The following is a 15,238-nucleotide window of genomic DNA, read 5'->3' as shown; positions in this document are numbered from 1 at the left end:
ATTTAATTGTTTGATAGTGAGTTCGTATTGTTTGTATTTTAAAGTATTTTTGTTTTTAATTGTGATACTACATGCAATTAACCAAGACTATTGTGTTGATTAATTTTTTAATTTGTTCTCAAATTATATAGTAGTAATAAATAATAGTAGTATCCAAATTGAGAAGGCTAATCCTAATAAAACATTCTATATATGAGTACATTTTTTTATGACTCAATATGTAATAGTCGTAGGAAATAGACTGAATTTATGTGATACCAAATTCGATCTTAATCCGCAAGTCCGATCGAGCAGGATTAGTCGGATTCTGCTAAAAGGCGAATTCGGTACACCTGTGGTTAAACAAAAAAAAAATAGTTTTCCTAAAAAAACGTTAAAGTAGTATGAACATAAATAATAATGAATCTGCGATTATTTTTAAATAAAAGAAAAAATTCGTTTAGAAGTATTAACAAAAGAAAAAGAAAGCTCATTTATGAATATGCCCAAATCCCCACTGTCTCATTTAAGCCCTAATCTCAAGTACAGAATGAAGGCAGAATCGAATCTCAAAAGTTAAAACACCGACGCATCTTCTTCCCGTAAAATTCTCAGCTCCCTTTATGTTCCAAATTTCCTATCGAGATCTTATCTGCTTCTCTTCCCCTTCTTCACCAAATTGAGTAGTATTTTTTTTCTCTCTTTATTTCTTAAATTTTTAGTTTCACTGTCTTCTCTGCTTCTCTTCCTTGGAGAAGGCTGTCGTGGGGTCGGAGGCAGGGCTTTTGAGAATCGGCGGCCGAGTAGTGGTATTTTCCGGCAGCAATCATGGACCAACGGTGGGGTCGGCCGACCCCACTCGACCCCACCTGGGTCCGCCGCTGATCATATCATTTTCAAAATTTTTAATAATTTGAATTAGGTGTCTTACAAAACTAAAATACACTTCTTCTTCTTTTTTTTTAATGTTGAGTTATTAGAGTAGAAAATGATATGATACATATAACAACATGACATGTTACACATGACTTACGTGAGCTTCAGATTTGTTTAATACACATTTAGCATTGTTTGTTTTGTTTTACGTGTTTAATTTAATACTTATACAATAAAATATGTTATTAGTATTTTAAATTTTATATTTTTCACAAAATAAAGCTTAATTTATTATTTTATTCATTTACTTGAAGTTGCATAGAATAAAACAAATCAAGCTTTATATTTTATAAATATTATAAATTTAAATAATAGGAGTACTATTAATTTTTAACGTATTAGAATCAACTTAAATACTATATAAAATAAAATAATTTTTAATGTATTATAATCAAATTAAATATATAAAATAAAATAATTACTCTAAAATTTTTTTTAAACAAATAACACTAAATCTACATTGAACGAACATGGTGCTCACCAATTTTAAGATTACAAAATACACCAAAATTTGTGTCATCATTTGGTTCACGATTTAGCACTCCTAACTCCTAAGATGTACTCCTATCACAAATACACCAATCGAATTTATTCATAAGCATAAATCGAAATGCATAAAGAATTTATTTACTAATACAAGCGTTGAAGAAGTTGGACGACACGAATGAGCAAATCAAGGTGGTTGAAAATTGAAATAAATTGTTGCAGAGAAAGAATTGACATCCTCATCCATGGCGTTGACACACACACACACACCTCCTTCCTCTTCCCTCCAAATATAAACTCACAAATACACAGCAAATGCAACGTACATAGTTATACTATTCAGTTCAACTTTCCCTTTTCCGCCATTTCAGTACCCATAAAATACTACTACTCCATTTACAAAATAATACTACTGTTTATCATCATCATTCATACCGAAAGAAAAGGAACCAACGCCGCTTCTTCTCGTGATTTGCATAAAGAATTCCCCGCTCCCTCCCTCTCTCTCTCTCTGCTTTACAGTTTTCACTCCTTTTACTCCCAGTGCAATTTCGTAAATTGCAATTACACCCACCCTCACTTTCTCGTGCCCTTCTTCAGGGCTAGATTGAATTGTTCATCCTCTATATATTTCTTCCAGTATAATTTGTGGGGTTTTCTTGTTTCCTCCTTTTCTGTTCCTTTATGCTCTTTTTATTTTTTCAATTTTCAGTTTTCAATTGTTTTTTGCCCTTTGCTTGCTGCTTTGGTCCTTTCAACAGGTACCTTCTGTCTTTTACTCTCTGCATTTTCATGGTATGCTAATGTTTGAATTCTGTTTAGGATAATGAATTTGGTGTTTGCTATATTGGGTTCTAAATTTCAGTACTTGTGGTTGGATTGTAGTGGGATGAAGAGTGGTCCAGCTTGTTGATGTATCCTTGTTGTTAGTCTGGAAATGAGAGAGACAACTCGTAATCAATGAGGTTTGGGATCAGTTTCTTTCATCTTTTCTCGTCCAATTTACTCGAAGTGGCCTTTTTTTATGAACAAGAAAGAATGATTAGGTTGTGCTAATGGTTTATGCGTTTTCCTTTTCCTGTCTAAAAGGTGACCTTTGTGGTTTCAAATTCCTTGAAAAAGCTCAACTTTGTTTGGCCCTCTGCAGTTTGTGAACTTTACCTTTTTTGTTATTACTTTCTGTGAATTTTTGAACTAGCTTATGTGATCTTCATTTTGTTCAATCAGTTAACAAGATAAGTATTTCCAAGAGTTCTTCCAGATTGAAATGTGAAGGAAATCAAAATTTAGAAGAAGAGGATATCTGCTTGAACTTGACTTTGGATCTGCTTCTTGTTGTATAAAGTTATAAGATTTTTGCAGACTACCTTTTTCAGCACAAATATTTGGAACCTTTATGAATGAATTGCTATCAAAACTGAAACAATTTCTGAAAAGCTCATTTAGAACTTTTAATGTCATTCTCGATGCAAAGATGACTTGTTATATTGTTAAACTGATGCTGGTTGGTAATTTCTCGGATCTATAGCTGATGATACCTTGTCTTCTGTGACTATTAAGGTATTTTTGTATGACCAAAAATTAAACTCTGGCACCATTGATGAGTCACCTCCATTTTGCCTTCCACGATCATGAGTGCGCTGCTTGGTACACATGAGATAATAGAGTTGACAGAAAGCTACAACTCTGAATCTAAGATTAGTGGAGACGCTGGAAAGCATCATTTGGGGAAATCACTAAAGGAGCCTAGTATTGAGGATGACATCAACAAAATCTTTGAAGCAATTGAGATTGGGAGCTCTCGTCGAGGTATTGGTCAATCAGAACGACATGTTAGAGACGCATCACACAAAAGTGCCATGAAGTGGCCAATGCGAGATGGCCCTTCTCATGCTTCCGGTATTGGACTTTCTGAACCAGTGAGTTTGAAACAGGCGTTGAGGGGGTTATGCATCTCTCAAGCATCGGAGATGGCTGCAGTGAAGAAGCGTATGTCAAGGCCATCGGCTTCTCCTGGGATTTCAGAAGTAGGAGCTGTCAAAAAGTTGTACAGGGCTGTAGTCACTGAGGCAAGTGAAGCTGGTCGGCCTCTTGACGAAGTGAAAGGGAATTTGATGGAGATATCTTTAGTACATGAAAGTAGCTCGTTGAATGTATCACACAAGGCTGAAGTTTCTGAGAGAAACAAGCAGTCTTCTGTTCTTTCAGAAGATATCCCTCCTATTCCCACTAAAGATGGATGCAGTCTTCCGAATTCTGATTCTGTGCAGAGGTTGAAATTGCCATATTCATCTGTTAGCATTGCACTTAGCAAGAAAGTCGAAGAGTCGGCTGAAATGGTTCCCATCCCGAGTGAGAGTTCAGAGACATCAAATGGGCTGCACAAGAAGTATGCAAAAATGGATCAAATCAGAAGCACTGACAAACGTTTTGGTTCATCTCAACAAAATGTAACAGCTCACAACATTGCAAAGAAGAAGATTGTGCCAAAAAGGACCTTTACTACGAAGAATCGAAGTCACCTTAGTGAAGGGCCTAAGAATGATAGTGGTATCGAGACTAGCAAACTAGCCCACCAAACACCAGATTCTGTCCTGGAGAAGCGATGGGAAGAATTGGAGGAATCATTCCCAACATGTTCCATAGATTCTAGTGCTACTAAGAATTATCATGTTCCACATACCTTTAACAAAACAAAGAGTGTTTTGATGAAAGCTGATGAAAGGTCGAGATCAAGGGAAAAAGGAGAGTTCTCTCAGAGCTCAAAAAGTAGCATAGGAGAATATAGCAGCACAACAAGCTATAGTGATGAGAGCTATCCCAGTGGGTCTAGTCGAAGTGGCTATCGACCTCATATGTCGAAGGACTTGAGATGGGAAGCCATAAGTTCTGTCCAGAAGCAGCACGGTAGATTGGGCATGACACATTTTAAGTTGCTGAGGAAGATTGGCGGTGGAGATATTGGCACGGTATACCTCTCTCAGCTGATTGGCACGAGCAGCGTCTTTGCCATGAAAGTTATAGATAATGAATATTTGAGCAGCAGAAAGAAAATGCAGAGGGCCCAAACTGAAAAAGAGATCCTTGAAATTCTGGATCATCCTTTTCTTCCTACACTTTATGCCCATTTTATGACAAATAAGTATCTGTGTTTAGTCATGGAATACTGTCCTGGGGGTGATCTGCACGTACTTCGCCAAAAGCAGCTCACTAGGTGTTTCCCGGAGAAAGCGGCCAGGTAAATTCTTCAGCTCTGCTTACCACGAGTATGTTTCACTTTTCAAGACCTCTCTAATATGATCAGCTGAAAAAAATCGAATACTTGCTTTAGGTGATTTCAGGTTCCCACCAAATAAGCTCAAAAATTGATCTGTATGTAGGCAGGAAAAGATCAAATACTTTATTATTGATTTGTATCCTTCATCCACTGCTAGGAAGATAATTCAGCTTTCCTTGTTAATACTAGACTAGATACAGATATTTGAAGTGGTTGTAGAGACGTTTTTATGGACAACCGATGCAAAACTTTAATATGAAGATCAAGCAGAAAAGTTTAGAAATACCTGAAGGGATTATGATATCAGAGTTGTTGGATATCCTTGTGAATGCCTTTGAATTGCTTAAATGAAGTCTGATTAGAATCTCTTCAAAATGCTCTCATTTATGAGGTGTTCAACAATATGAATCTCTTCAGAATGCTCTCTTGCACCCAATAATCTGAACATGGATTTGCAGGTTCTACGCTGCAGAAATACTCCTCGCATTGGAGTACCTTCACATGCTCGGTGTGGTGTACAGAGACTTGAAACCCGAAAACATTTTGGTCCGTGAAGATGGTCACATCATGCTCTCAGACTTCGACTTATCCCTCAGATGTGCTGCAAACCCTATGCTACTCAAGTCTCCTTCTCCTGTTGCGGAGACACCAAAGAAGATGTCCAGTCCCTGCTCGGATACCAGCTGCATACATCCCTTCTGCCTTCAACCATCATGGCAGCTTTCATGTTTCACACCCAAGTTCCTAACTGCTGCAGCCAAAACCCGCAAGCTAAAATCCGAGCTAGCTGCTCAGGTCATCCCACTGCCACAGCTGGTCGTTGAGCCTGTAACTGCACGATCCAATTCCTTTGTGGGGACACATGAGTATCTGGCTCCAGAGGTCATCAAAGGGGAAGGTCATGGGAGTGCAGTGGATTGGTGGACTTTTGGGATCTTCCTGTACGAGCTTTTATACGGTAAGACGCCCTTTAAAGGATCCAGCAACGAGGATACGATATCAAACGTAGTGTCACAGTGCCTCCAGTTTCCACAATGTCCGATGGTTAGCTCTCAAGCTCGAGACTTGATGAGAAGGTTGCTGAAGAAAGAGGCAGAGAACAGACTTGGGTCTGCAAAGGGGGCTGCGGAAATCAAGCAACACCCATTTTTCGAGGGGCTTAACTGGGCGTTGATCAGATGCGAGACGCCACCAGAGCTGCCCAAGTTCTTTGATTTCGGTAATGTTATCTCTAACACTGTTTCTCACAGTAAAAAGAGCAAGCTCCCCACAGAATTTGAGGAGAGGGGTGAGGGGATAGAGTTTGAGATGTTCTAGCAAATCAGAATGTGGTATAAATAATCACCACTGAAATAGGTTAGTCTTTTGTTTTTTTCCCTTTGTTTTCTAACTCAAGATTACCTCTTTCATGTAATTGATATATAATTATAGAATATATAGTGGAAATGTGTTTGGAAGTTGGCAGCACATATACAATGATAAAAAGCTACGATGAATCTCAACTTAATCGAGACAAAGCACACAATGATACATGAAAAATGGGACTATAATTTATGAGATTACTTAAGCTAAAATCTAATTCACACAAAAAGGGAAAAACAAAATAAGAAAGGAATCAATTTACCGATTTGCCCTCACTGACTCCCACCTAAAATGAAGCACAACAGCAAGATTTGCAGTAAAACCAATACACTCTTGATTTCAAAACCGATCATCAATGGCTTCGGCGCCATCACCTGCTACTAATAAGCCGTTTTCAGTTCTCTTTGTTTGTCTCGGAAATATCTGCAGAAGCCCTGCGGCTGAAGGCGTCTTCACCCACCTCGTAAAGCAAAGGAGTCTTCACTCCCAATTCTTCATTGATTCTGCTGGAACCATCAATTATCATGAGGTATTTCTCTGCGTGTGTCGTGGGAGTTCATAGGAATGGAAAAATTGATTCTTGAATGGGGGCTGCTTATGATTTTCTAATTACTTTTAATGATTAACCAAGGAAGGGTAATCAAGCAGACGCAAGAATGATAGCAGCTGCGAAAAAGCGTGATGTTGAGATAACTTCGATATTGAGGCCGATAAGGCCCTCCGATTTCACAGATTTTGATCTCATTCTTGCCATGGACAGGCAGAATAAAGGTGTGCCTGTGTTGTTTGCTGTTTCAGTATTGCATTCTACTGCTTTTGATGATGCAAATGATTTGTAGATTTCTATCATGTATTTGGCTTTTATTGTTAGGGAAACACAATCGTTTAGCCCCATAATTCGGCTTAGCCCCTAGTGATTTCCGGCGTAGGAAAGCCTCGTTGGCAACCGGAGTTTACTCTACCTGCATAAATTTGGTAACATGGAAAATGAAGATATTCTGTCATTGAAATGACATTGTTTTATGTGTCTATTTAAAAAACTACATATAGCAAAGAAAGAAAAACGTTGTTTTGATGACACGGTAAATCCCAATTTTCCAGATATATTGAATCCGGGAATCACCACCGGGCTAAATTATGCCTAAATCAGTAATTACAAGGCTTATATATGTATTAATTTCATAGAAGGTCAGGATAGGTTGGTTTTTGGGGCAAAATGAGTGTATTTGCCTTTATTATTAGTATATGGTTGAAGGATATGGAAGGGTATTTGCTAAATGGATGAGACTCGTACTGTTGTAACTTGTAAGAGAATATACTTGCGGCATTTGAGAAGTGGAAGAAGAGAGAGACATTACCTGCTGATGCAGCTAAGAAGGTCTGTATGCTACTATCTGATGTGATTGTTTTCGTCTAAATTCCTTTTTCTGACATAGGATTGTCATTCATCGTTGAACTGATGCTTGCAGGTTCAGTTAATGTGTTCCTACTGCAAGCGGCATAATGAAACTGAGGTACCTGACCCGTATTATGGTGGCCAACAAGGATTCGAGAAGGTAACACACATTTGTTGCAGCTTATCTCATACGCAAGTAGTTATGCTTAGATTTTGGCTAAGATCCATGCTTCGTTTAGATAAAACATGAAATAACAAATAATGACCTTGGTACAGTGATGGCAAATAAATTTCATACTGAAATAGAAGTTTTTATTTGAATTAGATTAGAAGGAACCACATCACAAAATGATGTGTTATGTTTTTTGACAGCACAAGCTTACATTGAAGTTTATCTGTAGAAAACTCCCATGGAAACGTGAGCTTCTAGTTTAAACTCTCAAGCTTAGTTTTACTTTTTGTCTCCACTTGAATCGTTATGTTTTTTTTTTCCGTCTTGGTGTTCCTCCATTCCTCAGCTGCTTTAGTTCCACAGTATGTGCTCAGAAAGCGACGTGATTGTAAACTCAAATTTTTTTATTGTGTTTGTGGTAGGTTCTAGATATACTCGAAGATGCTTGTGCATCGCTCTTGGAAAGTATTCTTGGCGCAACAAGTCTTGGCTAAGTTTCGGGCTTTCTTCTCCATCCATGCTTGTTGTCTTCCATATTTCTACTCGACTACTAACTTCCAATTTGCATCGACAGATGAAATTTTTGATGCTACCATCACTCTGTCTATTACTTATCATTGTTATTCTCTCTTTTTGATGCCCTAAAATAAAAACTAATTAACCAGTGAATTTTCTCAATCTGAATAATAAATACTAATAGCATATCTATATATTTTATGCATGATATCACACGTAGGAACGAGTTCAAACTGTTATTTATTTAGTTTTGAAGTATTGCTAGTTTCTAATGAGACCCGCCTCACATAAAATTTTTACTTAATTTTGGTGGACGATTTAAATTTAAAATGAAAAAAAATTGTGAGTGTTCGTTTTAAATAGATAGGGCATTTACCTAGATGGTCATTATGAAGTTGAATAATTTTTGAAACTATTGTGTTTAGTTTGTGAGGGTTCCTCTTGATTTATCATTATTATATCCGTGGCTTAATATCCGGTTCATAATAATTCTATCGACTTATCAAACGAACATCTGCCTTCATGTCATTACTTTCGAGTATTTCCACGTTTTTGGAGAAATGATTTGCAGACCAAGTGATTGAGTGCACAAGGACATGTAAGTATCTTGAAACTCAAATTCGATGAGTTGAGCTCTTTCCCGGAGATTTCCTTGCAACGTAAAGAAGATCCTCGGCTACGCTCCTTGTCGCCTAACGAGGGCAATGTCAATCCATTTCACATTCATTCCATTTCATCATACTAAGAATGACCCCAGTATATATGAAACAATTTTCACCATGCCCGTGGAGATGGTCGGGCCTAGGGATGTCAATCGGGCCAGTCCACCGGGTTTCGGCCAACCCTATTCGGGTTGCGGGTCAATCGGGTGCGGACTAATCGGGTTGTGATTTTTCCGGGTTATAAAAGTTCAACCATAACCCTAAAAGCTCGGGTTTCGGGCTAGCCCATCGGGTTAATCGGGTTGCTACCGATAAAATTAACATGCAATCAATCCAATAAATAATGGTGAAAATTAGTTATATTTATAAAATATAAAATATTTAATTATGATAAATTTGAGATATATGCTTAAACTCAAATATAAATATGATCAAATACTAATATTTGAGATTTATGCAAAATAAAATATAAACATCAAGAAATTTTAAAACAGGTTTAGAAATCTAAATATATTTTTTAGTGAATTTGAAGTTTCTAATTCATTTATCTATTATTATATTAATAAAAACTTAATATATAATTTATATATTTAATATATATAATGGAAAGTTATTTTTTAGTAATCTATATTATAAAATAATCTATGAAGTGTCGAATTAGAGTCGAACAAATAAAACAATAGAAATTTTATCGGGTTTTCGGGTATGGCCTTAACGGGTTGCGGGTTAATCAGGTGCGGGCTAATCGAACTGTAATTTTTTTGGGGCAGAAAATTTTCAACTCTAACCCTGTAAATTTAGCGGGCTATTCGAGCAAACCCACGGATTGCGGGCTAAATTAACATCCCTCACTTTCCGGTGATATACGGTATATCATAGGAAAGTGAACCCCTTAGTTGGATTTTGTTTATAATAGCCTAAAATTTTGAAACTAGAAAAAAATTAGATAAATAATTAAGAATGAAAGAAAGAGGATTAATTGGAAAAAAAACACTGAAAGAAACAAAATTATCGACTGTTTGAATGAATTAAAATCGAATTCTTCCTTGCCATCGCATCTTCATCCAGTCACTCGACTATCTCTATCACAAATTCACATGAACCCGCCGCTGTTATTTCCTCCGGCGCGACGTCGCTGTGCTGCTGGCCTCCTTTGTCCCATGTGACCTATCTCCATCGAAATGGGATTTGAAGAATAAAGTTAACACCCCAAATCCCAGAGTTTGTGAAATTAAGGTAACAGCTGATTCTAACCTACTCATGTTACCCTCTATGCCTTGAATTTCAGAATTAAAATGGATGAATTCCAACTCTTGTGAAAGGAATGAATAGGACCGTGTACACGACTTTTTCTTGCAGTTTGTTCTACTTGCTTGGTTTGGGCATTAATTTAGCATCTAACCTGTAAATTGCAGATGACTTGTAAATCAAAGTAGAACTTGGGAGATGAATCAGGGTTAATTTATAACCTTGGGATCTAATAGAGAACTTAGTTTGATGTATTTAATTGAGTTTTGGAATATTGATAGGTTAGAACTTAAAAAGAAAAAGAATTTGAAGCATATGTTATGGAGTCGTAAAGAACTATGGACAAGATGATTATTGATCTAAAGTTTTGGAAGAGTGTTACCAGTTAGGAAAAGAAAAAACAAAACCCCGAGAATTCTGTCTTGCTTGGTCCATAATATACACAAATATCATGTCTTAGGAAGGCCCCATAAAAATTTCAACCCATTTCATCAACGTTTGCTATAAAAATTCTTGCAAAACAGTTGCCGGAATCCGTCACAAACTGGCAAGCTGTAATAAAACGTTCATAACTCCCTAATCCATTGGAGTTTTTGGGATTACCTTTTTGTAAATTAAACTAGACATCAAGAGGTTTCTTGTGGTATAGGGCTCGACTCCTATGTTGCTCCGAGCAAAAGCATTTTATTATTGAAAGATAGTGAAATGCAGTGAATTTTAAAAGCTTTAAAAGTTGAAAGACGAAATAAAAGGTATGTTATCTGAGTAAGAGTTATTTTGGAGAAATTTTTCTATTTTGTAGTTCTAATTTACATATATTAGTAAGACAAGATAAATACCGTAGACGTTCTAAAGAACTTACTTATCGTAATGCCCCTTTTTGTTGATAAAATTGATTTGGAATATGTGTGTGATATTATAAAGGTGGACAAACAACATATAATAGTTAAAGAAAGGATATGGTGCATGACTGAAAGAAATAGCGATCAAGGCTTTTGGACGTTATGAGGTAGGGTATCCTGTATTAAAACTCATTTTTCTTACTTGAGTTAATGGTTATGCTTATGTAAACAAATTTTATAATAATATGCCAATTGATGTAATTAGTGCAAGTAATAGTATGATTGAGTATGAATACTGTGTATTGTATGAAACTGTATGACTATGTTTACTCGAATTATTCACTCCTGTTTGAAATAAAACATACTATAATTGAAGGTAACATGTAAAGGCGTTGAAGATAATAGTTCTTTTCTTTTCTCGCCATCCACCTCATCTTTTGACACTATTTTGCTTGCATTTTCACTCTCTTGTCTTCTGACTTGAATATTTATACAGGAGATATGGTACTATTGAAATAATATTAGGGATTTATACAAGATGAAAGAAGGATCCATAAAGTGACAGCTATGCAACGTTGCATACGTGTATTCTCTTCTTCAATCTCCACTCTATAACCCGGTTGCTCAGTTTTTTCTAATATATTTTTTGAATGACATTTGCTCCCATGAACACCACACCCTGGTTGATTTATGCGTCTTTTTTTATTAATATTGGCAGACATATGATCAGCCCTTCATTCAAGATTGGATTAAAGATGGTAATAGTTTTTGTCCTGTATCTGGTCAACCGTCCCACGCTACATTGATCCCAAATTATTTGCTTGATGATATGATTGAGAGTTGGAATGTAAATCCCTTACTCGAGCTGCCAGAATATAATCCCAATCCCAACGACGAGGTCAATGAGGGCGATCTTCAATCCATAATGAAAAGTATCTCATCGGCGGATAAATTGGAAGACCAGAAGTTCAATGCATTGAGATTGCGTCAGTTAACAGAAACAAATCCTTCAATCCGAGCTGAATTTGGTGAATCTGGTGATAATGTGGCAATGCTAATCGATGCCATCTCTAGAGCCGATGCCCTATCTAAATCCCAACATATCTGGTACATTGATATGATAGAAAAACGGTATGATGACTTAGCAGAGAATGAGATTGATGATATTGATACCTCGGACAAAGATTTGAAAAGATTGCACGATGATTTGAGAGAGAATCTGATTGCCACCATCACGAGTGTATCCATCCACAGTGACAACATCAAGAAGTCCATTGCAGAGACGCCTGACGCTGTTCAACTTCTTGTTAATGCGATGCATTATAGGGGGCGTGAAGAGCTAAGAACAACAGCCGTTGTTGCCATAAGGACATTGTGTAGTCTCGACTCCAACAAAATATTATTTGCTAAAGCTGAGAAGATCTTTAAGTACCTCACACGGATGTTTGACTTTAGAGATGGTTTGGTATTGAAAGCGGCTTTCGGCACGATACTCAGTTTGTGGTCCTTCTTAGATGACACGGAGTCCAACTCCGTGTTTACCATTGAGCCAAGTGTAAAAGCTCATGTGATTAAAGGTATCATAAAACTGATCGAGGCTAGGTGTTTTTTGGATGATGTGCTAGAGTTCCTTGCGAGGCTTTCGATCCACGATGATGCGACAGAGAAGATGGTCATGTATGATGCAACCACCTGCTTGTTCTATGTTTTAAGGAAGAATCCTAGTCTGCACACCAAGGAGAACTGCGCGGTCATCCTACACGCGATCTGCTGCAAAAAGGATCATCGCACACTGATCGAAATGAGATCAGAGGAAAAGTCTCGTCGCACGCTGTCTCGACTCGTTGAGGGAGGCACTCCTAGGGCCATAATAAAAGTTAATGGCATCCTAGAGAGACTGAAGGAATGAACGACCTGACATGAACCAAAAGAAGCATTTTTTTCTATCATTGGTGTATTAGTTCAGGAATTTATTTTCTGGTATCTGTACCATCCTTGTGACTGAGGCTCTGATTGGCTTCTTTTCTGTTGGCATTGTGTCGTTGCTATTTCCCTTTTTTTGCCATGTCACCCATATTTTCAGTATTATTGAGTCCTCGTACGTTGGCATCTTTTTATTAAAACTATGGTCTTTTTGTAAATCCCTAGTGCTATTTGATATCATATGAATATGACTATGACTTTGGTTTGAATGTTTGATGCATTGCTCTGGCATGTAAAGTCTAATATCTTACACTGTTACACACACTTCTTGTTCATGCTAGTCTTCCTTCTTGTTTTCTCATGGTACAATAATTTGTTGAGGGTTACTGTAAAAAGAAATTGTAGGTGGTGGAATGCATTTGAAGATTTTTTAGGTGTCTGCTTATATTCATCTGATTCACTTGATTTGTACAAGCAAGCACCAGATACTCTGTTTGCATTCTTCATCAGTCATCATTTGCATTTAGGGCATTAGCAATGGGGCGCCCTAAGGCGCGCCCTAAGGCGCGTACAAGCAAGCACCAGATACTCTGTTTGCATTCTTCATCAGTCATCATTTGCATTTAGGGCATTAGCAATGGGGCGCCCTAAGGCGCGCCCTAAGGCGCGCCCTATGGCGCGCCACGTCAGCAGTTTTATCCTCCTACCTCCCCACCTGCAGTGGGGCGCCCTAAGGCGCGCCCTAAGGCGCGCCCTATGGCGCGCCACATCATCATTTTATTTATTTGTTTAATTGATTTAAATGTTTTCAACTAACAATTAATAACGAGTAAATAAAAAGGTCGAAATAACAAACGGGGACACATTAATAAAAAAAGAAGTTACACCGTTCAACTTACAAAAAAAAAAACTAAGTCGGTGCAATTCCCAACTTCCGACGCAGTTCATCTATCAATGCCCGGAGGTATTCGGCTTCGTCGGGGTCGGTACACTTCTTGAGGGCCTTGTGCCCGCGCGCACGTCTTCCCAGCTCTCGCCGCTCCCTTGTGCCCGCGCGCACTTCTCGAACTCCGCCGCGTACAAGTTCACTTGCTTCTTCACTTGATCCCAGTGCTTGCGGAGTTGCTCACGCTTGCGCTTGTACGCGTTCGGCGGCTTGGCCGCATTGTAGAGGTCGGCGATGCGCTCCCAGTACGCGAACTGCCTCTGGTTGTTCGCGAATATCGGATCTTCCGATATATCTACCCAACACCGGGCCAAAATGAGAGTTTCCTCGTCGGTGTAGTTTGTACGACCGGGGGCGTACTCATCGCAATCACCGGGAGGCGGCAACTTCTGCGCCCGCTGCCGGTTCCGCTTCTTTTTGGCTGGGGCGGAAGCGGTCGCGGCGGGGTCGGGATCGGCCGCTGCGGCGTCACGTCGGGAGGGGGCGACTGGTCGGGTTGGAGACGGCTCCATGTCCGACAACCCATACGAGTCCGTACTGAAATCGGGATCGTATTGGGCGTTGGTGTCGAACGAACGATATTGGCCGGGTTCTGTACCCGGCCAACGCGCATCTCCACTAAACATAGGACTATTTGGACTTGAAGCCATTTCGTAGTAATTATGTAAATGTAAGTTTCGAAAGTGAAATTGTGAAATGAAATGTAAAACGAATGAACTCTATTTATAAAACAACCAAACCGCGTGCCATCGTCCGCGACCTATCGTCCGTGTACGCCACAATGGGGAGGACGATGGCGCGCCCTTAGTATCGGCCGCGACGATCGTCCGCGACCTATCGTCCGTATCCGCAATGGGCGCGGACGATCGATGGCGCGGACGATGCGCGCCATCGGGCGTGCCATCGTCCGCCCATTGCGGATGGCCTTAGTGTTTAAAAATGACCCTATTGCAATCAAGATATCAACTGGAAAAAGATTGTTGAGCAAAATAACAAGTTTTGTGATACTAACAATCCCATGCTCTTATTTGCTGTTTATCCTGGTTGCTGTTATGTGAACACACCAACTACCGGTGTTACTTACTTCCCTGTGTGACCAATAGTTGAACTGCAGGTTCGTTTTGTTTTTCCGATTCTTGAAATCTTTAGATACTCTCTACCTTTAAGAAGACAGGAACTATATACTACAAGACAGATTTTTTGTGTGGTATAAACCAGATTTTTGTTAGATTTTCCAAATTTTCAACGTTGGAAAACTCAATTTTATCAATTATTATAAACATAAGTTCTAAGTTGATAGGGAAAAATCAACTCTCTCTACTTTATAAGAGGCTTAAGCTTAAAGCACTTAAAGTTGAATTATTTGTTGTTTTTATTTTTGAAATTATGAATAAGTACATAATTATAATCAATAGTAATTAGATTTCTTAGATAATATCTATTTTTATACTAATAAATCTGTTAACTACTACTTACATACAAAACCTAATTTT

The 15,238-nt window shown here is 38.3% G+C and overlaps 3 protein-coding genes across 8 annotated transcripts; all 3 read left to right on the top strand.

Moving 5' to 3' along the window:
- Positions 1-1,551: 1,551 nt before the first annotated feature.
- On the top strand, positions 1,552-6,135 carry LOC121744388 (serine/threonine-protein kinase D6PK-like). 2 transcript variants are annotated; one of them, XM_042137908.1, is made up of 4 exons: positions 1,552-2,162; positions 2,287-2,366; positions 2,962-4,639; positions 5,137-6,135. In XM_042137908.1, the coding sequence occupies exons 3-4, from the start codon at positions 3,033-3,035 to the stop codon at positions 5,993-5,995; spliced, it is 2,466 nt and encodes an 821-aa protein (XP_041993842.1). In that variant the 5' UTR covers positions 1,552-2,162; positions 2,287-2,366; positions 2,962-3,032; the 3' UTR covers positions 5,996-6,135. The 2 variants fall into 2 exon arrangements, with proteins under 2 accessions (XP_041993842.1, XP_041993843.1); XM_042137909.1 differs by having other exon boundaries at positions 1,552-2,196.
- A 216-nt stretch (positions 6,136-6,351) lies between these two features.
- On the top strand, positions 6,352-8,277 carry LOC121744389 (putative low molecular weight protein-tyrosine-phosphatase slr0328). Its single transcript, XM_042137911.1, has 5 exons — positions 6,352-6,569; positions 6,676-6,811; positions 7,351-7,418; positions 7,510-7,596; positions 8,031-8,277. The coding sequence occupies exons 1-5, from the start codon at positions 6,396-6,398 to the stop codon at positions 8,100-8,102; spliced, it is 537 nt and encodes a 178-aa protein (XP_041993845.1). The 5' UTR covers positions 6,352-6,395; the 3' UTR covers positions 8,103-8,277.
- A 1,489-nt stretch (positions 8,278-9,766) lies between these two features.
- LOC121745424 (U-box domain-containing protein 9-like) lies at positions 9,767-13,068 on the top strand. Of its 5 annotated transcripts, none has more exons than XM_042139323.1 (4): positions 9,767-10,022; positions 10,959-11,043; positions 11,373-11,461; positions 11,595-13,068. In XM_042139323.1, the coding sequence occupies exons 3-4, from the start codon at positions 11,444-11,446 to the stop codon at positions 12,783-12,785; spliced, it is 1,209 nt and encodes a 402-aa protein (XP_041995257.1). In that variant the 5' UTR covers positions 9,767-10,022; positions 10,959-11,043; positions 11,373-11,443; the 3' UTR covers positions 12,786-13,068. The 5 variants fall into 5 exon arrangements, with proteins under 5 accessions (XP_041995257.1, XP_041995256.1, XP_041995260.1 ...); XM_042139325.1 differs by having other exon boundaries at positions 9,768-10,022; positions 11,373-11,495; XM_042139322.1 differs by lacking the exon at positions 10,959-11,043.
- The last annotated feature ends 2,170 nt before the right edge of the window (positions 13,069-15,238 follow it).

Source organism: Salvia splendens, chromosome 8, assembly GCF_004379255.2.
Source record: "Salvia splendens isolate huo1 chromosome 8, SspV2, whole genome shotgun sequence".
NCBI lineage: Eukaryota > Viridiplantae > Streptophyta > Magnoliopsida > Lamiales > Lamiaceae > Salvia > Salvia splendens.
This window is presented reverse-complemented; position numbering and strand designations above follow the sequence as displayed.